General features: G+C 37.6%; 3 protein-coding genes across 5 annotated transcripts; 2 read left to right on the top strand and 1 right to left on the bottom strand.

Annotated features, from left to right (window-relative positions):
- Positions 1 to 307: 307 nt before the first annotated feature.
- On the top strand, positions 308 to 2,266 carry LOC124160337 (ATP synthase lipid-binding protein, mitochondrial). 2 transcript variants are annotated; one of them, XM_046536179.1, is made up of 5 exons: positions 308 to 426; positions 773 to 847; positions 918 to 1,013; positions 1,095 to 1,197; positions 1,667 to 2,266. In XM_046536179.1, the coding sequence occupies exons 2-5, from the start codon at positions 803 to 805 to the stop codon at positions 1,828 to 1,830; spliced, it is 408 nt and encodes a 135-aa protein (XP_046392135.1). In that variant the 5' UTR covers positions 308 to 426; positions 773 to 802; the 3' UTR covers positions 1,831 to 2,266. The 2 variants fall into 2 exon arrangements, with proteins under 2 accessions (XP_046392135.1, XP_046392143.1); XM_046536187.1 differs by having other exon boundaries at positions 325 to 426; positions 777 to 847.
- Positions 2,267 to 3,970: 1,704 nt separating this feature from the next.
- Positions 3,971 to 6,807, top strand: LOC124160330 (ubiquitin thioesterase OTU1). The gene is made up of 3 exons (XM_046536167.1): positions 3,971 to 4,701; positions 4,793 to 5,109; positions 5,455 to 6,807. Exons 1-3 carry the CDS (start codon positions 4,278 to 4,280, stop codon positions 5,671 to 5,673), a joined length of 960 nt encoding a protein of 319 aa, XP_046392123.1. The 5' UTR covers positions 3,971 to 4,277; the 3' UTR covers positions 5,674 to 6,807.
- A 15,214-nt stretch (positions 6,808 to 22,021) lies between these two features.
- Positions 22,022 to 23,198, bottom strand: LOC124160314 (60S ribosomal protein L15). 2 transcript variants are annotated; one of them, XM_046536147.1, is made up of 5 exons: positions 23,109 to 23,198; positions 22,783 to 22,960; positions 22,554 to 22,690; positions 22,345 to 22,455; positions 22,022 to 22,270 (listed from the first exon to the last, which is right to left on the bottom strand). In XM_046536147.1, exons 2-5 carry the CDS (start codon positions 22,952 to 22,954, stop codon positions 22,076 to 22,078), a joined length of 615 nt encoding a protein of 204 aa, XP_046392103.1. In that variant the 5' UTR covers positions 22,955 to 22,960; positions 23,109 to 23,198; the 3' UTR covers positions 22,022 to 22,075. The 2 variants fall into 2 exon arrangements, with proteins under 2 accessions (XP_046392103.1, XP_046392111.1); XM_046536155.1 differs by lacking the exon at positions 23,109 to 23,198 and having other exon boundaries at positions 22,783 to 23,072.
- Positions 23,199 to 23,844: the final 646 nt, after the last annotated feature.

Raw genomic sequence — 23,844 nt, 5'->3', positions numbered from 1 at the left:
AATTCTTAATCAGTGCACTCTAAAAATATCATAGAGAAATAAACAATTATTGCATATTATTCGATTAATCCAACAGTCAATCCTAGATCAACAATGAAAATTACAATGCGCAACCCTACCAACATAACAGATACAATGAACGGCAATAAAAGTTGGATCTTAACATTTATGCAAAACATGGAATATGCTAATAATAATTTTTTGAAATTTTTAACGACAGAGCTCCAAAATGTATGCCTATTTTTGTCAAAATATTAAATAATCGATTCCGCTAAAGGAAAAGGTGAGACTTATAAACGGAACACTAGCGCCATTTCGTAAATTCATCGAAAAAGTCTCACCTCCTCTGTCTCGTCCATTCACGTTTTAGATATTGCCGGAACTAGTCCTCCTGCTCGTACTTTCGGCCTGTTAGCTATCCTGAGGGTAAGCTGCGTTTTATCTTTCGTTATTTGTTGAGATTTCAGTCATCTAGTGCTAATTTGTGTACGAAAAGAATAAGTAATAATTCTTCATTAGTTCTTTGTTATAGTTAGCGGATTTAGTACTTTTAAATTAGGTTTTAATACCTGACAGAAATTTTGAGGTCAAGTCATACAAATCGGCCATTTTAACTTCAGCCGGTTGAAATGTAGATTTAATTTGTGGGAGTACTTCGGTCCTGTTTCGTTGTGATTCAGCATAGCTGTCGTTGGGATGTTATGAATCAAATTTCTGAGCTGCTGTAACTGTTAATTGGGTTCGTAGATAGTAATATTGTTATTTGTTCCAGGTAGGCAATTTTCAACAAACCAGTATCAAAATGTTTTCCTGCAGCCGATTTTTGATGCCAGTTGCGCGAAGTGCTGTAAGTATCATAGGCATATGGGTTTTTCCTGTGGCGAATGGACACTTGCTCATTGAAGTTCTCTTTCTAGCTGGTTTCTGCCTCCAGGGCATACGTACGTCCCATGAGTGCGATGGTCACTCAGACTAGTCCTCTTCTTCAAATTCAGCCAACCTCTTCCAGCATAGTAAGTTATTGATGGATTGTTGTTCCGATTTTCATTATGTCCGTGTGAGGGTAATCTTAAGTTTGTGTGTTATTGTTCCAGATTCCCTCAAGAGGATTTCAGACCACCCAAATCACAAGGGATATTGATTCAGCTGCCAAGTTTATCGGGGCTGGTGCCGCCACAGTCGGAGTGGCGGGTTCAGGTGTGTATCAGTCCTGGTCCAGGACTTTATTCAGTGTTTCGTGATGACTTACGCCAAAGCTATAGCTAGACGACCAATGACAAGCCTGCACCAGGGGACTACTTACTTGGCACTTCAGTTGCTATCTAAGTCCCCGGGAAGGTCTGAGAAAGATGCTTTAACTCTCTAGACGGGGGCCCTTATCATGAGGGGTGGGATACCAGAAATTCCTCGGTGGTTGTTGCCCAAGAAACCATTTGTAGTGGGGTTACACTCATGGTCGAGGCGTAGGCAATCATTCCTGTTGGAAGTTCTCACGTCTAGCTGTTTAAGTTCAATGTGCAGGTGAAGTGTGGAAGCTTCAAACTCAATTCAGACTACTCTGACATTGGTCGCTGTTAAATGTTTGGCATACACTGACTATAAATTGAAAGCTATTCATTGTGTCGCCTGGGAATAGTGTTCTAATGAAATCCCATTTGTATTACAGGAGCTGGTATCGGAACAGTGTTTGGTTCCTTGATTATTGGTTATGCAAGGAACCCATCTTTAAAGCAGCAGCTTTTCTCTTACGCAATTCTTGGATTTGCGCTGTCTGAGGCTATGGGGCTGTTTTGCCTTATGATGGCGTTTTTGTTATTATTCGCCTTTTAAGCATGTAATGCTAGTTACTTCCAAGAAGGATTTGCTCCGCCTGGGGCTTGTGGAGGAGCCCATGGAATAATGACGTCGGTATGCCCGGGATTGTGGATTTGGTGTATTTGGTCTTAATGATAAGAGGGCTTTACATGTGGACCATGTATATTCATTAGGGCCATTTGTGTGTCAATGACTTTTTTACTCCCGATTATTCCATGGGTCCTCATGTAGTGTATGCTGTCCCATTTAATATAATTTGATAGACATTATCAAGAAATTTATTGCTAGCTCCCGTTGAAAATTTGGCATTAATGATCAAGGTAACTAGTGGAATTAATTTCTTGAATCGACTTAAATCACTCAATCACCGCTCGAGGACAAGGTATGTAAAGCAAGGGGGACTGGAAGATTCCATTGTACAGATAGAGATACAATAAAAATTTAGTTCAAATGTGGATATTTTTTAATGCATTGATCGTCCAACTTACCCACTTTTCTTCAGGAATGGAAGCTGCATTTGCTGCGGCTTTCGCGTATGGCATACTTTTGCTGTGTGGATGCATCCGCGGAATGTGCATGGGAATTTAGCTTGAATGACGGGCCGGTGTAATTAATTTACTAATCTCAGCTGAATCTGTAGTGCCTGTTCCGTTGTACTCGCGAGCTAATTTGGGTATTCACTGTACTTTCAGGCCAGTGTAGAATGAGTTAATTGTAAGAAGTCATTGGAAAACTCAACTTTACTGTTCGTAGTTAATGGTGTAAGGTGGGAACCTAGGTTAATCAAACTTTTCAAATCATTTGGTGGGTGTGGCTAAAAGCTGTTGACACGATGCGTTCCGTACTATGCTGCTCTGGGGCCTTTGGTAAAACTAATTTGGAAGCGGACGTTAGATAATTAGGATGTGAAGGAAGGAAATTGAAGAAAATTAGGAAGTGATGGTCTAATCTCACGATGTAAAATATTCAGGAACGTTTGTGTCTATATCAATCCTGACGGTACTTTCATTTAAAAGAATTCATCTCCGTTCATTCGCCAGTGAGGCTTTGTCCTCTAATTGGATCGCAGAGGAAACAAGGTATCTTGCGGGGATAAGGCGTGGGCGAAAGAAACTTGGATTATTAAATTGTATTGCTGGCATCGTACTTCATTCCTTGCTAATTGTTAATGTAAATGTTAATTGTCTGCTAATTGTTATCAGTATACCTGCTCATCCACGGAAACATCACGCGTAAATGTTAGGATAAGGCCAAGGAGGTTAGTATATGCCAACTCTCTAGAAATAAGGGATTAGGAATAGTGGCTAATTTTAATTTACGTTGAAGACGTCAGTCGTACATCACTTCAGTGCTACCAACCTGTCAGACGAAGACTACCACATGCATGCCATTTCCGGCTGTTAGGGCTGTTTCTTCGTAGGCTAAACCGTGTAATGTTTTACTTCATTGTAGCTGATAGGATTCGAATATTAAGCGAGTGTGTTTATTGATTTTTCACAGGACGCGTTAGTATGAAGGGGACTTCGTGTAATTTGAAAAAGTGTTTCTTGGTAAAAATAAAATTTTCCGTGGTCCTTGGTCACATCATCGAGCATTTGATATGGACTTGTAGTAATAGAAATCTGACATGCGTTCCGCAGTATTCGGTATCGATAGTGTCAGCTTGAGTGGCTTGCATTTTGAGGCAGGTCAACATAAATAATCCTCGATGAGCGCTGGCCATGGTCATGAACCATAATTTCAGGCAGCGCATAACCTTCGTTTCAGTGGATTCCTTCCTTGATTCCATGTCCATGCTATCGCCTTTCCAGCAGTGAAATAATGATGAACTACAATGATTTAGGAGAGGTTCAAAAACTAAGGAAAAAATTCCTGCTGGTTTTCCTATTAAAATATTGTTTTCGGTAAATTGAGCATGCCGCGCCGCCCGAACCCACCTTTTGCCCTTTCCTCATTCATTCCAGTGCACTGTATGCAACCAAGAATAGAGCCAGTGTCCCCAAGGGCTATTTATTACTTCTGTTATCGCCAGCTCTTTTACATACTTTCAAATGGTATGCTGCATCACCGCGGCGTGAGAGGCGGCGATGAGCATTTGTATTTCAAACTTGTCATTCCCCGCTGGAATAGCGGGCTTTCGTTGCTCATTTGTTATTGTTTCAAATTTCGTAATGTTGGCCGTACTGGGACTAGCTTATGTTTCTTTCTGTCGATGTGAATTTCTTACCAAAATCAACATTGTTTACGATTTCAGTTATCTCGAGATCTTAGAAGATTATCATTGTTCTAATCATCTGATATTGAAGCCCTATAGATTGTTGAATATGTTCGCCGGGGTGGATTTCAAGCCTCAGGTTCCGAGCTAGTGGAGGTGTTGATAGTTACGACTGAAGTCCATCGTAACGTTCCCAGCGTTTTATTTCGGAATCCACGAAAGGGCTCCAGTATTTATTGGTGTTAAAATGAGTTCCTTTGTGCTCAAGTTGAAGAGTAAGTCAGGGCAAACAGTTGTGAGTGGCCTTACTGGAGAAAGCACTTTACTTGAATTGAAAGAAAAACTGTCATCCATAACAAAAATTAAACCAGAGTTCCTTCATGTACTCTATGGATATCCTCCGAAACCCTTGGCGCTCGGTGAAAACACTTTGACTTTGGATAATTGTGCCATAAGTTCCGGAGAAATATTAATTGTCGAGGAGAAGGAGGTACCTTGTTCTTTTATTAACACTGGCTCAGAAACCCAAGAAAGTAAGGCAGATGCTTCATGTGATGCAGAGGCTGCGAATCGTGCAGGGACTGAAAGTAGTTCTTCCGGCATTCTACTCCGAAAAGTTGTGCCTGCGGACAATTCCTGTCTATTCACCAGCATTGGATACGTTTTAAGTGGTTTGTATTGTTACAGACTCGGTAGACTTTTGATATATTGCTATCTGAGACTGTTGATCTATGATTTATGTAATATCGTTTATTATTCAAGGTAAGGTTCATACAGATAACGGTGCATTTTTAAGAGAAATAATTGCGGAATCAGTAGCCGCTAATCCAGATGAATACTCAGAGGCCATCCTTGGTAAACCGAATCCTGAGTATTGTCAATGGATCAAGAAACCGGAATCCTGGGGTGGAGCCATAGAACTTGCAGTTCTGTCTCACTTTTATGGAATAGAAATAGATGTAGTTGATACACTCAACTGCATAATTAATCGCTTTGGTGAAGATCAAAACTACGGACAGCGGGTGTTATTGATATTTGATGGCATTCACTACGATCCTCTGTATCTGGAACCATTTCAGGTAATTTATCGCACAAACTTTGTCTCTCGTTTTTTGTTAATGTTTACTTGAAAGTAATTAGTGTATCATCTGCTCAATGGAAAATTCTTAGTAGAATTTCGCGTCTTGATTTTGGCCATTTTAAATAATAAGGCCAAGAAAGGATAAATTAATCAATGGTATTACAACTCTTTCCATTTTTCCACAATAAGTATCTGTTAAGTAGATGTATTGGATTATGCGGAAGTCTGTCAATGCGTTCTGCTGGGAGAAATAATTCTTGTAGATTCCTCTTCGGGGAATTACAGATGGGGTAGTACGTGTCATTTGTGTGATTAATAAAGTCATTTAAATCTTTTTTTGCAGGGAGGGAAGTTACAAACCATATTCCCGATATCCGACGACAATATTCTCACTCAGGCATTGGCCTTATCCGAAGAAGCAAAGTCTAGCCGACAATTTACCGATCTTGCTCGATTTACCCTAAAATGCATGGTATGCCATGTCATGTTAACTGGCCAGGTGCAGGCACAGCGTCATGCAAAGGAGACCGGCCATAGGACATTTGGTGAAGTGGCATCGTGACCTACTCCAGGGTTATTTAATAAATGCAAATATGTCTATAATTCAGCTTTTCACTTCTATTTTATTTAACAAACCTCCTTGGTGATTAAGAAATGTCTCGGGGGGATTTCGTCACAAGTTGCCTGCCTAATTGAGTTGCCCTGATCTCTCTTGTTGTTCTAAGGAAGTATGATAGTCAAGTGCCCCATGCAATGGTATCAGTGCTTAATAAGTCTTGCTATGATGATATTTTCTATGTGCATATGGGAAGCCGTGTATAGTGCTGCATGTTTTTCTTGATTCGGTATATTGAAGATAAGTAAATACTAGACAGCCCATTCAGGTAATCTGCCTTTCAGTGATACTCATTGATCCACTTTCATGATTATAAAAGGGAAGGTTAATTTGTATGGGTTTTATATTTTTGATGTTGTTAGACACCAGCATCTGATTTTTAGGCTGATGCATGGAGTAACATATAGAGTAAGCTAATGCTACCAATGCATTGTTGGGTGATCCAAAGTAAGGCTGATGCTCCTGTACATTAATTAAATCTTGTGACTTGCCATAGTTAATTTAATGAAATCCAATATTTTTAATTTATTTTATGACTACTAACCAAAACTGAAAGAATGACAGCTACTTTACCGAGGGAGTAAAATTGGTAAGCCTAACATGACTATTAGAAGTTATCTTTGTTGACTTAGGGACCTCAAGCATTTCCTTGAGCATTAATTTTTTTAATGCTTGAGGGAAATCAATGCAGCTGTATTTGGCTATTGAAATTGCTCCATGTAAGCTGCATAACATCATCTATTTCTCTATGTAGTATGATTCTGTTCATTTTATAGGAAGGATAGCTATTTTATGGTATTACTGATTTTTTATTTCAAAAGTGATTGAGTGCAAAGGTTTGTTGATTTTCTTGTGAAATAAGTGTTTTGTTCACCATTCAATGATTCAGAATGTTGTTGAGTGCTTTCACCTGCCAGGTTAACCATTGTTGTTATGTTCAATATGGACAAGGAAATGAAAAAACAATAAATGAGTCGAGTAACATCTGAACTAGTTTGAACTTCTATTACTGGCACTGCATCATTTTTTGCTATGTTGTTTCATTGTGATATTTAAATAAATTTATCGTTTTAATACCAAGGTTATCTGAAGAGTTATCGGGATGACAATGAATGATTGTGACTTATGAAAATGATTTTCTTTTTCTGCATTATCTCCCTCGACTTCAACACACTTAATCCAGCATTTCTCCAGCATCAGTATTACTTCCCGAAAATAAGAGTCTGGAAGGTTGAGATAATATTCGTCCTCTCAATTTATTGATTGGATGCAAAGGACTTCCCAGAAATAAATTTTGGGAATAGATGGAAGTCTGAGGGTGTTAAATCAGGAGAGAAAATGTACTGAGTAAATCTTACCCAAAATCCCATTTTCCAGCACACACTCGTGTGTGCAGATGAGTCGTGCTGGTAAAAGATGTCTTTTTTCTTCAACCCAGGCATCTGGTTTGGTCAAGAATGTTAGCATCATATTCTTACATAATTTTTCTGCCTTGGCTCTTTTTTCCAATATCCCTGCACCTTCAGCTTAATAACTCACCTTCACTTGCCTGTTGTTCAGTACAATATTATGCACTTTCAGCGATCTCCTATGTGGTTGCAGGGTCATTCCATTTCAAATCGCCAATAAAATTTTCAAAATGACACCCTCCAACTCGGATTTAAATGAAAATTTTGTCACAAGCTACTACCGCCTATACATTGACAAATTTGGAATATTTCCTCTCTCGATCTCGTAGTTTGCACGGTATGAGGAGTCAAAGTTTGTGATTTTTGCTCAGAAGAGGTGCTATGATAAAGTAAAACCTGAAATACTTAATGTTGCAGTCAAAACACCACCGTTTTTATTTCACAGTATGTTGGAGCACATATTTACTTCCAATTTGAAAAAATTGGATGGGTTAACCTCCCTACTTTATGGTGATTATTCTGAAAATATGAAGCTATGTTTTTAAGCTCAAAAAATCTGTTAATCAACAACTGTTGACATAATTTTGGCTAACATAGCAATGCAAGGGGAATAAAAGACATTACTATGGAAGCTATGTACTTGGTAGACAAGGGGTCAAAATTTCATTCAAATATATTATGTGGTTTCTGAGCTATGAATTTTTACCTTGTGCCCAGCACTCTGGAATTTGACTCCCGCTAGCACCTCTTCTGAGCAAACATCTCATACTTTGACTCCTCATATCTTGCAAACTATGAGATAAGAGAGGAAATATTTGGTCATGGGTCATTATTTAGGCGGTAGTAGCTAGTGACAAAAATTTCATTAAAATTTGAGTCGGTGGGTGCCATTGCTGGGTGGACTGAAATGGAATGACCCTGCAGTATTTGGTTGTTCTTCATGTTGTTACTTGATTATCTTTGAGGGATATGAGACTACGTCTAAATTCAGCAGCCTAATAATGGGTGATATGAAAGGAGTAGAGTCCCTATACAAATTTTTCCATTTTGGTTGAATTTCCTGATGGACTTAACCATTCAAATCAAGAACTGTACAATATTAAAGTTTATCTATTATAACAAAAACTGAGACTTGCATCCATGCAAGGACACAATGCTTTTTTATCGGAGCACCATCTCTGTGTCAAGCTGTGAACTTTTCACCTTACAGTCATTCTTTATCCTACATTTTTCTCGGTATTCTTAACAGTTATTTTGACCAGTTGTTCTATTCATCATGATAATTTCCAGTTATGATTGATGCAATCACACTGATTCAAATCGACATCAGAACTGTATATTGAGCTAATATTTGAAAGCGTAAGGAAATAGGCAATGAAATTATATTTCTAATTACATTGAATCCTTCTGTAATTACATTGTTTCTCCAAAACATTCATTCAGTTTATAATTAATAGGAGCAAAATGCACGTTGCCTGGTCTCCCTCTAATATCTAATTAAAATTCACTGATTTTCAAAACTATGTTAACAATTTTTCATGTCTGCTGATAGATGAAGTACATAATAATAATAGTTTTATTGGACATTGAACAAATTTGAATTTGCAATAGTCTTCGTCATACACATAGGGATTAACAAATATACGAAATACGTATGGCAAAATCAATGGGATAATGCATCAATAAAGGACAACACAATTTCACATTTGAAAAACTTATTTATGGATTAAAAGGCTTTTCTTAATAGCCAGTCATGTATAACTTTTTTAAACTTCGACACACTCACAACTTTAGCTTCTGGGGGCAGTCTGTTAAAAAAACGAATTTTTAATGTCAAATGAATTGCAATTTTTGCTTAACATGCAATAAGGGACGTCTAGGGTGCCTCTGTTTCTTGTGTAATGATTATGAAAATTTGACCTTTTTTCCAAGGAGCACAGATTATCTTTGACATTGCAAAGGCATTTATATATGTACAAGCTATGGAGAGTCGTAATATATACCAAGTTTGCAAAATACAGGCTTGCAGTGATCCCTTGGGTGAGAAAATGAGATTATCCTTACTGCCTTTTTTTGCATTTTATGAACTATTGGTGGATTATGAGTGGCCCCAAAGTTCAATACCGTAATTAATATGGCAATGAAACAAAGCATAGTATATGTGAGTAAGGTACTCTTTTGGTATCAAGTACATGAGTTTACGTAGCATGTAAACTGCCATGGACAATTTTCCAAGAGTGCCTACAGCATGTGGCTTTCAAGTAGGGTTGTGTGAGACTCTTATGACTACCCGAGAGTCTTGATGGTCGAGACGAGAATTTCTTGGTATTGTCGGGATGAGACTCGGCGCGGCGAGAGTCTCGCCTGGGATGAAAGTCCAAAAGTCTCGCCCCTTCAAGATTTCTCGTCACCCATTGAGACTACCGGCTCCTTGAATAAAATAAAACTATTTCGATTTTAGATGTTGAAAATAATTTAACAAAAAGATTATTTTAAGACATTTCCTAAACTAAAAAGGGTTTTAGTATAGGATCAACAACTTAAGCATATTTAATTAACCAAAATTGACTGGTAACCATGAACCTTAGTCACTATAAATAAATATTGCAAAAAAGATGTATAAAATTCTATAGAATTAGGCTATGATATCTTCTCTTTTGTTAATTTAAAAGTGAATGTTTCTTTTTTATTATATTACTATAGTAAGAAACATTGATGTAACCCTTTTACGTGCCTAAGTATCAAAATTATATGCTCAATTTCATTCTATGCCCTGATAATGTTTTGTAAATAAACTGAAATGTCGGCAAAATTTACATTTCAATTTAAAGACCTTCACTCCAAGATTCAAATTTTATATTACATATTTTTTTCCAAATCCCTCGTTGGGAACTCTATTAGCATCGTGCGCACTCTTTAAAAAATTGGAAGCAGAGGGTAAATCGATAAATAAAATATTTTTATAATGTGAATAAATCCATAAAAATCGAAAGGGATACCCTAGTAAACTCTATCATCACAATTTGTATTATTGCGGTATTTATCACAAATTCTCGCCTTGCCTCTCTCGAAGGGGCTAGACTTCTCGACTCTCGCCGTGCCAAGAATCTAGTCTAGACATTGCTGAGAAATGAAATTCTCGTCTTGACCGCCAAGACGAGACTCTTGCGCAGCACTACTTCCAAGTCAATTTTGGTCAAGTTCAAATCCCAGTAACTTAATGGTGGTCTGGGGATTATCAGAATTACTCAAAGAGAAGACGAGTTACTTGAGTTTCATCATTGTTTAGAGCCAGACCATTTGCAGAAAACCAGTTAAGATAGAAGAAGGATATTATCTTTCTTCTATCTAATATATGATTCATACTAACTAGGTAAAAATGTGATTAAAGTGCACATACCTTTCTTAAATGTTTGTACAAATTTGGACATCAAAGTTCCCTAACTTAACAGTTTTTCATGAACAGTGGCCTTAGTGATTTAGTTATCAATCTTGCTATGATTTTCTCGTATGTTAGAATCCAGTGTTTTTTAAGACTTAAGTTGAGTTTAAATTTAGAGCAACACTTCCAATCATTATGGAAGGTAAAAGCTGAGAAAAACCTTGCCTAATATTCCTGACTCACCATTTTCTCTTTGATTTTTCTCTTTAAAAAAGGCAACTGACAATTTGGCTTTGCAGACATGCTGAGAAAGTTCTCGCCCTAAGAATGAATGGTTATAATGATCTATTCTTAGGGCAAGAACTTTCTCTTCATTGTTAGGGATCACAATCTGCTGAATTATATCACTAAGTTTTCAGAACTGATAATTCCCTATGCTTCATTGTGAATAGATGACCAGTGGCAAATGAAAGGAGGGTGACAGCCCTCCTTGTGATATCTGGAAAATTTTTGAAAGGGTGATTTTGAAGGTGGGTCCCCAATGAAGGCTGTTTTGTCACGGCTTTATGAATATTTTTCAAAAAATAATGAATTAGAGCCACTTGTCTACAACCTGTCAGACCTTGGGCACATTTTTGTTAAGAGGTATTGCATACTACCAAGGCACCAGGGAAAGGAATGCATCCCCTCAAAAACAAAAGCCTTCCGTCCCTGTGGATATCCAAGCATTTTCCTCCAACGCTAAAAAGGTTAGGCCTTAATTCATGTGGAGCCAAAAAACTGATGAGCCATGTAATTGGCATGATTTTTATGTAAGGACCTAAAAAAACAAGTCACAAGGAGTCAAGTTATTGTCATTAAGAAATTGGATTCATTTTTACTGTGTTCAATTCTCGCCTGTTAACCCATTTAATTCTCATCTTCAGCTAACATTTTATGTACTATTGGTTCTATATTCCATTTTTTGCTTTGGAGTGAAATGCATTATATCAAATGAGTGTATTAAATTTACTGTTCCATAGATTTTAAAGTCATGGCTATAAGTTACAACTTTACTACTATAGTTAACCCCTCAAGTGTGACTTTAAATGCCCGTGGTCGTTCTCTCAGCGTGCGCGACGCAACGTCTCCGTCTTCTGAATGCCATGCCTCAAGCGTGTGCGACACACCGTATGCATTTGAAAGTTTCATTAGGTATTCCTATCTCTTAATCTTCTATATATGTAGGTACTTTCAGTGAGTATATATGTGAGACATATCTGCCGGATTTCGTTCTGTGCCTCTTAATTGCTCTGTTTGTGTGCTCGTATTTTTTTAGAATATTTTTTCCAGCTGATGCCAGGATGCTCCCTCTAGGAGCGGCGTCTGGTGGTCGCTCGTGGAAGATAGTCTTCCACTTACGCTCCGATTTATGTGCTTTCTTAGCGATTGTGCATTCTATGTGGGGACACTGAATGTCTTCCTCTGTGGTTCATTGTCATCTGCTCTTCTGCCTCATCTTTTCCTTTCTCTTTCATTGTGGCAATGATAGTGAAGGCTTGTACTGTCCAGGCATTGTCACTCAATAGTTCTAGGAACCTCGAAGACCTGCCAGCATCTGGTATCTTATCTATGACTTTCGAAGCTGAGGGTTGGAGTTTTTTTCACGCCTACGTTTGCTTTGGTGGTTTTATTTTTTTTGGCCTTGGGCCCCTTCCGTATCTGAACCCCTCCTCAGTTGACCATGCCTTATAGCTCTCATGAGTGGTCTGATGAGCCTGTGCTCGACGCTCTGGAATAAAAGAGTGCAGAATGTTCTGATACGACTTTGGAAGTTTCAATTGGATACTCCCTTGACTCCAGGTTCGAAGATTTATACCATCTCATTTTTCTGTGAATTTTCAAGAAAATAATTGGGAAGAGATCGGCTGTGAAGACACGCCTGTAACCTTTGCATGTGATTTAGTTGAAAAAAATATCGCCTATTCGTGTAAAAAGGATCCTTGCAATTGGAGTTATTTTTTTATGATGAAATAATTACAATTACAATGACTGAGAAAAACCGCTACGTGGCATAGTTTCTTGAAAATTTACAAAGACAATTCCAAAGCAAAAAATGCACTTTCAAAACTGGGTTACCACAACTCTTGTGGAGATAATAGTATTCCTAGGTTTGCTTATATCGATAAGAATAAATAAGAAACCAATTTTCAGAATGTATATAATCGGAAGACATGTATTCGAAACTCCCATTTTTTCTCAATGTAATGGGAAAGAAAAGGTTTTCATTGCTCACTAAATTTCTCTAATTTGTAGATAGAAAGAGGAAGAAAGCTGTAAAAAAAAAGATCCTTACCACTAAAACATTTTGCCCGTAAGTGAATATTTGAATCTTAGGGAACAAAATCGTAGCAGGAAAGAATTTAGAAGAGCACAAAGGATGGCACTCGGATACCGATACGGAATGTGCTTGATCAACTAGACAGCATTTTGTTCAACAAAACTCACAAATTGAAACATTTAGGGCTGAAAGAAGAAAGTGTGTATTGAGTGAGAAAAACATAAAGAGATATGAGACAAGATACAGATGTAAAACTGCCTAGGAACCTGTGTAGGACCCTGTTTTGAGAAATACCACAGACTGTTCAACTACTAAACACGACATACAGGGAGCAGGCAAAAGTAAACGGCACTGAATATTGTAAGTATGTATTAATAATAATTAAGTTCAAACAATTTTTTAGATAATATAATTTTTTGAAATTTTTGCTGTGATCGATTACGATGCTAAAAATATTTTAATTAATATCTGCACAAAAGCTTCCATGCCTCCAAATTAAAGCACCCTGGGCGATTTAAATACCTACAATTAATGCACCGTATAGGAACGGAATAGCGAGGACATATATGCTGCGTCGTGCATGCTTGAGGGGTTAAACAGATAAAAGTAAGTGCATTAATGTGAAAATGCTATTTGGAACCACCCAAATTCTAGAAATACATGAACATGTCCATGGATAGGTACGTGTTCTATTCTGGTTCGCGAAATTATTTTTGCATAACCTAACTAAGCAGACTACTATTAAAGTTGAAATCTGATATGAAAATTTTACGCATGTAATTCAATGTAAAAAAGCATAAAAAGAAATAGCATGCTTAAATAGCATAAAAAGTGTGCATTAATTACAGGCATTCATTACTACGCATTTTTTCAAATTTAATTCTAACTGCCATGCATCGCATAATCATAGCTTACTGTGTACTATTTCACCAATGTTGTTTATATAAAGAAGGAATAGGAGTGGGCCTATAACACTACCGTGAGGGATGCCAGAAGTGACTCTAACTTTGTTGGAGACTGCTACTTCTAATACTACTCTTTGCACGTGGTTGCTCAAAAGTTCTCCATGAAATGACATCTTTATCTAGGCCGTAATTAAATAATAGTCATAAAATAAAAAAAATATATAATTTAATGATTTTTCAAAGAATGAGGACATTTATCACTTCACTTATTATCTAACCTCATTCCTAGACAAACAGTGAAGGCAAAGGTGCCAAAAATGTTCCAAACAACTTGAAAACCAACTCTCGCCCTATAAATACTGTACATTTTTGGAGGTATGTATTTATGCTAGGACTGAAAAAATTTCTGGGAATTATAAGAGAGATGTTGTCAGCAAACAATTCATGTGTGGCCTATTAGTGCTCTTAGCAATTAAATGCTTTAAATTTAACAATAATCCATTTGTCTCCATGCATACATTTCTCTCCCTAACTTGAAAAGTATGACTTTACTTATAGTTTTTATTTTAAAGAATAAATTCTAATTGAAACTGCTGTCCTATACAAGGGTGGTTGTATTTAAATTTCTTTCAAGGATAATCTGACAAACGGTGTCCAGAAAATGTTGACTATCACTCGAGCCAGCAGTGTCCACTTGTAAGATGGGAATGATTTGGCTCCTCATGTTCTATAACCATAAAGAGGATTAGGTCCCAGAATGACTAGTGAGTAATGAAACATTTTTAGTGAATAAGATAGGAAACCAACAATAATTGTATTTACATTTCTTACCTATATCCTACTTTTTAATCGGATTAGTGAGAAATTGTTCGGAGCTCTCTCTCCTAACTTAGTTGAAATAATTCATAATAACATACGAGGCTTAATGGTGAAACAGCATTTTTATATAATTAATAATGTTGCTGTTTTTTAAGCAATATTGAAACCTTTACCCTATACATAGAAGCAGTAAAAATTCAAGAGGGTCTTTTTTTCAATTTTTCTTTTAATATTTGATTAAAAGTAAATACCTCAGGGCTAAGGCAAGTGCTAGACCAAAATTGCTTCACCCTTTTCTTATATTTTAAGTCTACTGTATGAATGGTGGTATAATTCACTTTATTTACAGTGAAAAGAAATTGACCATGAATCAAATCTTTGACTTCAGCTTTTTGGGCCAGTATGCTATCACTAAGCTGAGGAAATGACCTACAATGCTTATTTTTTGTTTCACTTAGAAAACCAATTTTATAAGTTCAGTTAGGATTGCTTATGGCAAAATTAAGGCAATTTGTTACTGCCTAAAAATGCCAATTTTACCAGTTAATGCCTTTTTCTGCTGATATCACCTATTTAAGGGCCTAAAAAACTTCAATTGTGCAAGTGCAAGATATTTGGCTCTTATGGTCCATCAAGGATGGCGACACATGAGAATATGGGATGCCATGAAGCCACTACCAAAGGTGAGCTCTATTCCACAAACGTCTTACCTCACATTTGAAAGTTATTGCACAGCCATCTAAGTAATTTTTACCATCATCTCTGATACCTCAATGGGATAGTCACTAGTGCTGTGTGAGAGTCTAGTCTCGGCGGTCAAGAGGAGATTTTCATTCCTCGTCATCGTAGGGACGAGACTCTCGGCATTGCGAGAGTCTTGCCGACTTGACTTTTCTTGTAGACTGTAGTCGATAGTCGAGAAGTCTCGCCCCTTCAAGATTTCTCGACACCCGTCAAGACTCCCGGGCAAGGCGAGAAAATCCAATGAATACCGCAATCAGTCGATGATCGAGTTTACTAAGTATCCCTTACGACTTTTACGGATTTATTCAAAAAAATATTTAAGATTAACCCTCTGCATTCAATTTTTTTTAAAGAGTTGCATGATGCTAATAGAATTCCCAACGAGACATTTGGAAAAAAATTTTATTTCCTTTTCCTGACCTCAATATTTAATATGAAATTTGAATCTTGGGGTGTGTCTTTAAATTGAAATGTAAATTTTGCTGGAGTGTCCGTTTACTTACAAACCATTATCAGGGCTTAAAATTAAATTGAGCATATAATTTCGATAAATAGACATGTTAAAGGGTAACATTGATGTTTCTTGTTATAGTAATATAATTAAAAAGAAACATTCACTCGTAAATTAACTAAAAAGAAGAGATCCATAGAATTTTATATACAGTTTTTCAATGTATTTTGTGGTCAATTTTAAATGTAGTTATTAGTCAATTTTGGTTGATTAAATAATAAAATATGCTTAAGTTGTCATTGTCGATCTTATATTACAACTGTTTTTGGTTTTGGAAATACATAACATGTTTAAAAATAATCTTTTTGTTAAATTATTTTCAATATCTAAAATTGAAATAGTCTCATTTTTTTGAGGAGCGAGTCTTGACGGGTGTCGAGAAATCTCAAAGGGGCGAGACTTCTTGAGTCTCGTCAAGACTCTCGCCATGTCGAGTCTCGTCCTGACAATGCCGAGAAATGTAATTCTCATCTCGACCATAGAGACTCTCGCACAGCCCTAATAGGCACTCATTTTCCGCAAAAGTTGAGGTGAGGGCTTATGTCCCATTGGCCAAGAGTCAAGTCTGAGATTATCAATGGAACTATGTAGTTGATGTGGAGGTTGCAAGCAAACATTTGTTGGAACTATCAGTCTTATTTCTATGTATTTATACTGTTGCCAAAACCCACAGGCATGACTGAGCTAGTAATTAGTTGCCACCTAATTACATGCATCTTGGATTAAGTCATGTGCTGTGGTAATATATTCTTTGGGCTGGCATAGCCAGAAGTCCCATTTATTTTTCTTGCTACCTGACTACATACCTGGCTCTCTCTACATAAATCTCCTAAATGAGTACTTCACTAAACTTTAGCCTTTTCCTCTTTCAAGCAGTTTTGCTTTTTCCAGTGAGATGCTGAGATATAAAAGTGATTTTAACTTTTTTGCAACTGAAATCTGCAGTTAACTCACCTGAAATTGAATGCATACACGAATGGAGGGCCAACTGATTCATACAAGGGTGGATCCACAAAAAGAGAAAAAGACAACAATGCCACGGAACTTTGTCCCTCCTCTGCACTAGAACTCTCGCACCTGAATTGCATGTATGTGTACTAAGCAAATCACCATTGCCACCAATGAATTGCAGGATAGTTGAGGAAGGAACATGCCAATTTCTTTGCATCTTGTAGTCTAGGTTCTCAGGTGGATTGGAGATATAATAAAACTGGCTCAATCATTGGTGAAGCCACTAGCTCAGGTCTTTCAAAAGGGGTTACTTTACCACCAACATGGAAAAGACATTTCACATAAAGACTATGCTGAGGAATAGAGCAACGGTAAAACTTCATTAAGACAAAGCAAAGGAAATGAGAAACAATATTGTAACAACTCATTCGAAGGACCCACCTTGCATCAGTAGTAAAAAATTTGCACTAATCAGAGCCAAAACAGAAAATTGCTGGCAGAGAAGTGTTACACAACAATCATTATTACAAGTGACATGGAATACTGCTTAAAGATCATTTACAAGCAGTGCTGGTAAGTACATAATTGAAGAAAATTAATCATAACTTGTAGCGATTACTTTTGCAGTAATTTGTAGTTACTTTTTATGAAATGTAATTTACTCCTTATGGTGAAAGAGGAATTGTTACCTGCTCGTCATCAATGATTACTAGCTTCTACTAGGTTTGTTTCTAGTTAATAATTGGTTTTTCTTATTTATCTTAACTCATTCACTTTTATTTCTTATTTTGAGCATACTAAAGTTGCATAATTTACTCCATTGTATTAATTTACTTGACTTACCTAGGCCTACAGATAACTTCGAAGCCCTATTCCATAATTTGCATGTTTAGGTTCAACTAGCCTTATGTTGTAACCTACTTATGATAAGTGCAAAATATGACACCTCTGGTGTAGTTACAGCAATTATAAATTTATGTACATACATATTACAAGTGTAATTGATGCTTTAGCAATTTCTTTGACTCTACTATTCCACATTTTGACAGCAACATTTGACTTTTGCCAGGTGGTCTCTTGAGTGGGCAATCTTACAAGATGTCATGGGCATACCCAGCAAGGGGCAGGAGGGAGCAGCTGCCCCCTCAAGTTGCAAAAATTGCGAATGTCTTTAAGGAAAATATTTTTTCAAGCAAATAATTTTTAAAACTGATTAAGAGCTGTTACAGTGTCCTTAAAATGTTGGTTTCATTCACCTTTTCCATGCTTACCTATAACTTGGAACAACCATGGCTTGCCCCCCCCCCCTTCCTAGTTTTCATCCTGGGTACACCCCTACAAGATGTAATTGTAATTTTACCAATTACTTTTTAAAATCAGTATTTTGTTCTTCTAATAGATTACTTTTTTACGAAGTAACTGTAATTGAGCCCAGATACTTTTACCAACACTGGTAACAGGGCATATTCAACCAACCTAAGCCTACCTCTTGAATTTACCAATTCCAGCCCAAAGTTTGGGAGTCTTTACCACTTGTAATATGGATAAACATCCAGGATACTGAGGAAACAAGAAACACAAAATCCACTTACCCCTCACTTTGCTGCTCACCGAACACCCTATTGGCAAGTAAGTCATATACCAAATTCCCAGTGAGGTAAAGTATATATTGCAGAGTATACCTACACAACTAAAGAGATGATGGTCAAAGAATGACAGCAGCAGTTCCGGATAAGCTAGATAAAAATATCATCACTTGCAGAACACCCAACAAACTAAGACCTTGCAATCAGATGGCAGCAAAACACTTCACCAAGGCCACAAATTTCAGGATAGGGTGGTGAGACTACAGAAATATTTCATTACTGGCAGCCATTAGGATGATTACCAACAATCATAAAAATAGGGGACAGTGTAAAAACCATACCTAGAAAAGCCTGATAACTTTTCATATATTCATCAAGAAAGTCACTTTTCAGGAAAATATCAACTTGATTATTTATCCAACACTGATTAAGCAACATCCTTTCAAAATTACACCCAGCTCACTGTATTCCATTATTTTAAGCATCCAAGAGACCATATAATCCAATATAAACCTACATACATAGTAGTGTAGATCATATATAGTGATAAATAAAAAGAGCATATAATGAATGGACATAATAAACAACATGTCTGTCAGATGAATCCACCAAAAACATTCATACTAACATAAAATGTTTATTTCTGTAACTATCCTCCTCTTGTACTCTTAGGCTGTTTTACACGACTATTTTAAAGGACTAAATTAAGATCAAAGACCTAATATGCATTATTCCCACATACAATTTTTATGGAATAAATTATAGGTTATGAGTCCAGAGCCACACATTTTAGAGCCTCTTTTGAAATATTTGTGTAACAATCATACACAAATCCCACAACTCCTTTCCCACCCATTGTTGGTTTCCTTCGCTCTTAGTTGACATTAACCTCACATTGCCTTTGAGGGCACATTTGCCAGCTTAATCCTTGAGGCGAAGGAATCACAATACAACAAAAGGCAGCCATATATTAGCATCTGTGATATGAGATGCAGGTGGGAAAGACTTATAAAAATTTTCCTTCAGCAGTCTCAAGATTCGAGCATAAGCTCAAGACTGCAATATGATGCAATCATGACAATGAAAAATTACTGTTAGGCAAGAATCCACGGTAAGTGCATTAGAAAGTGGTACATGTTGAAACTGAGATAGATAAAACTGAAAGCTATAACATATAATATAGGCAACATGTTTAAGATAAATAGAAGACTCTCAAATATCAGTGATCTTCTTTTAAAATCAGTTATTCCTTCGACGAAAGTTTTTGATCCCTTAAGTACTACTACCCACAAAAATGTTTTCATATACTGGTTCATTGTCTCCAGCACAAATTGTGTGAAAAATCTACAGAGAAAAAACCATTTGCTTTGATCAGGGTTCGAGCCTGAATTTGTGCATTGCAGGCGACTCGGTAAAGATATCACCGTAGCTATTATCTGTTCATTTTATCTCTGCGGGTGAGCTTTTGTGAGATCCAGGACACACTCGGAGGGCCTCGCTGAAGGGGAAGGGGTAGTACCGAGAGAGAGAGCGAGCAGGAGCAACCTCAACGTTGCCAAATGTACAAAGCCGCCCTAGTGTCTCACTGAAAAAGTGTGATTCATACGTGGCCACAGATATTTTGGGCCCGGCTGCGAAACAATGCATACAATGTATACCTACTCATTTAGAGGGGATTGAGGGTAATCCCATCTCAGAAGCCAGGATATTGTCCACTACATGCGAGATCACTGGTGAAAGGCATACATAGGCGTAACATTCTGATAAATGGGTAGTGCAAGAGAATTCGTGAGGATGAATCTTCAATAAACACGCTCGGATGTTATCTTTTAATCAGAGGTATCCAAAACTATATAGGTTGTAATACCCAAAAGTAAATACGGAGTTGAGGAAAAGGGTTAGGGTTTGGTAAGAAAGAGATCGGAAAAGTACTGAGAGGGAATAGGTGGAGAGAGGGAGTCGGTGCTGATGGGAATGCAAAAGGTTAATAAAAATTTTCTGGAAAGGAGATGGAAAAGGATTGAAGTGAAAGAATAAGGAACAGTAAGTTATAAGTTGGATTTAAATGGAAGAATCGAAGAGCACCAAGAGAACGCGTGCGATTTGGCAACACAGCTAGCAGATTCACGAAGTTGACACGACGGAGGTCTGAGAGCGACTGAAATTCTGAAGTGCTAGGCCACACCTACTGTCTGCTGATTGGCAGAGGGAAAGTCATGTGTATATAAACTTTCCCTCCTCTCACCCCATCTCGGTTAAGCCACACCAGCTCACCCGCAAAGATAAAGTGAACACACCTTAGTCCCAGTTTTCTTGAATTAGTCTCCAGCACTTTCATCATAATAGAGGTTATTACACCCCGAAGACAACCTTAGCTTGGATTAAGTTAGGCTTGGTATCTACTTTGCTCCTTCCATCCCAGTGTTTATAGATCAATGTAAATTCAATTATTTGATCAAAGACATTTTTCATGGAAAGAAAGTACAGGTACAAGTAATTAAATCACAATAACCGCTTGAAGAATAACATGATAAAGAACGACAATGTAAATAGAGCCATTTAATCCTCAAAGAAAAACACAACCAATAGTTGTCTAAAGAGCGCATAAATGAAAGAAGTCAAGGAATAAAACACGATCTTAACTGAAAATCAAGTCCAGGATTGTGACTCATCCAAGTGTATTTCTAGAATATATATGATAGAGAAAGGGCCGACTATCCATTAGGGAACACACATCAAATGACAGTCTCTTGCAACACAATAAGAAGGCTTCCCATATCACAAGACAGAATCATTGAGAATACAAAGACTTAATTGCCAAGGGATACTAGTGTTTCTCTGTTCTGTGCTGACATCCTGCAGAAAATCAATACACTACTAAATATCATCTATTTCAACTTGTCTTCTTTACTTAATTTCTGCACATTACTCTGAATAAAAAGAAATCACTTGTACCCCTTCGCTTCTCACCCACTCATATCCTATTAAACGTGCTCTCCACTTGGTTCAACCAATAACGTCGAATTACTAGAGCATTTATACCATTCTTGATCAACATTTACACAATAGCAGCAAATTTTAATCACCAATGACTACCCTCCATACTTCTGTTGACAAACGCAAAACCCACGAGTAATAATTACGAGACTTACACTGAAAGCTCTCCAGTTATAAGGCATCACAATCTTAACCGAACAGAGATCCACGAGAATGACTAATAATATTTATAAATTACCCCCAGACTTTAATAAAGGAATGCACAGTATGCCCCATCATTTATAAAATTATATTTCAGACCTGCCAATGGTAATTGCCTGCCGTACACCTGGTGACGTGAATCTGTTTTCACAAGCTTCCCGAGCTTTAGATGAAAAACAAATACTGAGGACCCCACTCCAGCACCGTCACTGCTTCACAATTACCGCAAATTTCAGCATTACCAAACGAACAACCTGGTTATGCCAGCATATAAGGAAACATCTGTCTCAAGGGCCCAAACAGACACACAATATACGGACCAGGATAAAAGGCCATGTAAACTTCTAAGGACCGTTAACACCGTAATAATGGATGCCTAAAGATAAAGTTACTGTAAATAATGTAGCCACAATAAGTCATTTCTTAACTTAATTAGAAGGTAAACATCCCGTTAATTTCAAACAACTTATCATTTTCATTAATTTTATTGGCCAATTGGATACAATAATTGGTGGTTTTACCATCAGCGTTTTCTATGAAGCTGCAACGAATTCCTCCTCAGCCAGCACGCTCTACGCGAACCACCAATAGTCTGCGTGTATCTATGTCCTTTCCCAAGACCTCTGGATTTCCTACCGGCAGAGGTTTTTCCACGAAGTTCTCTATGCTTATGAACAGCGTTGCATATCCAATTAATCTTCGCGTCACGACGAATGGCCTGAAATGAAACGTAGGCGGTTAATATCACGATGTCAATGGTGACACACAGCACACCATAGCATAAGCTCATACCTTGTGAGATGGGTCGACCAGAATGACCTCAAAGTACTTGTATGTCGAATCCTGAGCCACCCAGTAGGAGTTGAGGACTCTTAAACCACCACAACGTCTGCCGACACGCTCCTGTAACAGAAAAAAAATATGTACACCAAGTACATTGGGAAATATTCTAAAATATTAAATGAGAACAAAATAAAACAGCCATGCATTTCTTTCATTACCTCAGCGATTGATTGGAGATTGCGTGTAGGTTTCAATTGATTCACACCATGACTCTTGGGTTTACCATAAGTGCATCCTTTTGGGACGGGACGTTTACGACCACCACGTCGCACTCTTATTCTGAAGATGACAAAACCTTTCAGAGAAAATAGATTATATTTAACACACACGCACATTAATTATATTAATCTCTACAACGGAAGGAGTGTTGACAACACCATCACTAACCTTGCTTGGCACGGTAACCTAGCCTTCGAGCTTTGTCAGGACGAGACGGGCGAGGGGCACGGTGCATTTTCGTTAATTGACGATATTGCCAGCATCTTATCCTGAGCAAAAACCGCATCACATCACTTTGTTTCTTCCTGTACAATTCCTGCATGTACTTGTAAGCCCCCATGATGCCCTAATTTCGAGACAAATTACCAAATGTAAGCTCAAATACCGTCAACGCACCAATGAGTTTCAGTGCCTAAGTTATTTGCAATCCGCTATCAAATGATGTACGAACAGATTGAGTGGATAAAATTGGAAAACTAATGCATCGTACTCACCACGTAAGAAGCATGCACCGGAAGCGAAAACTGAGAGAGTTATCGATATATCGTAATTCAAGTCTTCGATTGTAGTATTGGCACTCGTTGTATTTCGATACTATCGACCTGTCGATATCGATTCTCCCTTCAGATCGATTTTCGTTCTTTATCCGTGGCGGCAAGTCAAAGTCAGTGATTTATTGATCACTGGATCATTATTTTACCAAGAGGACAATCATGGATGTCTGATTATTGTAAGAGACCCTAAAAATTACATTATTCTCTTCTTTGTCGAGGATATACTGACAACCTTCTCCATAAAAAAAAAACCTTCACAACCCAAAAATCACCATATCAAAAAACCCACAAACCTCTCACTCACCCACAAACCCACCCACTAAACCCAAAAAAACCCACAAACCTCACAAGTGTTCCACCACCCAGGGGCGCAGCTAGGAATTAAGGCTAGGGGGGTTTAAGGCACAAAACACTGGGGTATCTGAGGCTGTGGAATACCCGCCAGGATAAGCGGCAGGTGCAGGAGCCCTCCCCTCGAAAATTTTTCAGATAAATGGTTGAAAATGGTGAGTTTTATGGCCTTCTGAGGGATATTTTATTCATAATTACACTTTTCTATAAGTAATATTAATCGAATTAAGTGAAATGGATTGAACTTAAGTTTTCTCAGCTCTGGGGGGGGGGGGGGGGAGGGTTTCCCCAAAAACCCCTCCCCCTCGCTGTGCCACTGCCACCA

This window comes from Ischnura elegans, chromosome 1, assembly GCF_921293095.1.
Source record: "Ischnura elegans chromosome 1, ioIscEleg1.1, whole genome shotgun sequence".
Taxonomy (NCBI): Eukaryota; Metazoa; Arthropoda; class Insecta; order Odonata; family Coenagrionidae; genus Ischnura; species Ischnura elegans.
Note: the sequence above shows the minus strand (reverse complement) of the source record. Positions and strands in the feature narration are given on the sequence as shown.

Bases quoted from the DNA above. Each gene is read 5' to 3' on its own strand.
- LOC124160337 (XM_046536179.1), top strand. From the start codon at position 803: ATGTTTTCCTGCAGCCGATTTTTGATGCCAGTTGCGCGAAGTGCT. The intron at 848-917 runs GTAAGTATCATA...TTCTCTTTCTAG, and splicing joins TGCCAGTTGCGCGAAGTGCT to CTGGTTTCTGCCTCCAGGGC. The intron at 1,198-1,666 runs GTGTGTATCAGT...TTTGTATTACAG, and splicing joins AGTCGGAGTGGCGGGTTCAG to GAGCTGGTATCGGAACAGTG.
- LOC124160330 (XM_046536167.1), top strand. From the start codon at position 4,278: ATGAGTTCCTTTGTGCTCAAGTTGAAGAGTAAGTCAGGGCAAACAGTT. The intron at 4,702-4,792 runs GTTTGTATTGTT...TTATTATTCAAG, and splicing joins CATTGGATACGTTTTAAGTG to GTAAGGTTCATACAGATAAC. The intron at 5,110-5,454 runs GTAATTTATCGC...CTTTTTTTGCAG, and splicing joins TGTATCTGGAACCATTTCAG to GGAGGGAAGTTACAAACCAT.
- LOC124160314 (XM_046536147.1), bottom strand. From the start codon at position 22,954: ATGGGGGCTTACAAGTACATGCAGGAATTGTACAGGAAGAAACAAAGT. The intron at 22,456-22,553 runs GTAATGAAAGAA...TTTCTGTTACAG, and splicing joins ATCTCCAATCAATCGCTGAG to GAGCGTGTCGGCAGACGTTG. The intron at 22,271-22,344 runs GTATGAGCTTAT...GTTTCATTTCAG, and splicing joins TGGTCGACCCATCTCACAAG to GCCATTCGTCGTGACGCGAA.